Source organism: Notothenia coriiceps, unplaced genomic scaffold (assembly GCF_000735185.1).
Source record: "Notothenia coriiceps isolate Sejong01 unplaced genomic scaffold, NC01 NC01_scaffold00000339, whole genome shotgun sequence".
Classification (NCBI taxonomy): Eukaryota; Metazoa; Chordata; class Actinopteri; order Perciformes; family Nototheniidae; genus Notothenia; species Notothenia coriiceps.
This window is the reverse complement of record NW_011333040.1, coordinates 23675350-23676271: the sequence shown is the minus strand read 5'-3', so window position 1 is coordinate 23676271 and position 922 is coordinate 23675350. Positions and strand designations below refer to the sequence as shown.

Below are 922 nucleotides of genomic sequence, written 5' to 3'. Positions count from 1 at the left end.
ATTCATTGCTATCGAGATGTTAAGAGCATTCCATGGAATATAACAAAAAGTGTTTCTGAAATAAATTACATACCCCACCTTTAAGAAGTGTTGTGCAAACATATACAACATTTAAATAAAGTTTAACTTCACAGTGTCCCGGCTGCAAGAGTTTTGTGGAGCGGAGAAACGTGTATAATCTGAGGGTCCACTGCGTAATGTGCAAAGCTGAAAAGAAAAGGGCCTTTTCATTCTGCTGGCAGTGTCTGGAGGAATGGAAAGGTCCGGCTCCCCGTTCAGACCGCTGTGAAAATAGAGACTGCCAGAACCCACTGGACATACTGAGAAACTGCCCAGACATCACCTTTGAGCGTTTGAGGGGGGTGTCCGGCTGCCCCTCCACCCGGGCCTGTCCCACCTGTGGTTTGCTGGTGGACCATAACAAAAAAGGATGTAAATACATCGGATGTCAACGATGTAATGTGGTGTTCTGTTTTGTTTGCCTAAAACTAACCAAAGAGTGCCTGGAGCAGGAGGGAAGTTCATTCTTCGTTTGTTGTCCGGTTGCCCCCAGACAGACCACCATAACCGTGTGGCAGAGGAAATAGAGCGACTCGGCTTCTGTTGATTTAATACTGTTGGCTTAGAAATAAGTCAAACTAAAGTAAAAGTTGTGTTAGTATTTCTTGTGTTTACCCAAATAAAAGTAACAGGATTTTTACCACAGAGTAAGAGTTTACTTTGTAAAGTGCTTCATGTATCCGAGGCTTGTTTTTGACTTAGTATTTGGAAGGGATGCAAACTCATCAGGAATGGAAAAGGTGACAATTTGTGTATTTATTTTTTATTTTGTTTAATGAAATATATAGAATTTTCAAAAACAGTAGGCCATGCCTTATTCCTACTGTTTTTAATAAACACAATTGTACTTTTAAAAGATGTC

General features: G+C 40.7%; 1 protein-coding gene across 1 annotated transcript in view; it reads left to right on the top strand.

Annotated features, from left to right (window-relative positions):
• The window catches only part of LOC104952640 (E3 ubiquitin-protein ligase ARIH2-like), a 21562-nt gene extending 20975 nt beyond the window's left edge, over positions 1-587 (top strand). The window contains exon 5 of the mRNA XM_010779492.1: positions 135-587. Within this exon, the coding sequence (XP_010777794.1) occupies positions 135-587 (453 nt within the window). The remainder of the gene's footprint in view (positions 1-134) is intronic.
• Positions 588-922: the final 335 nt, after the last annotated feature.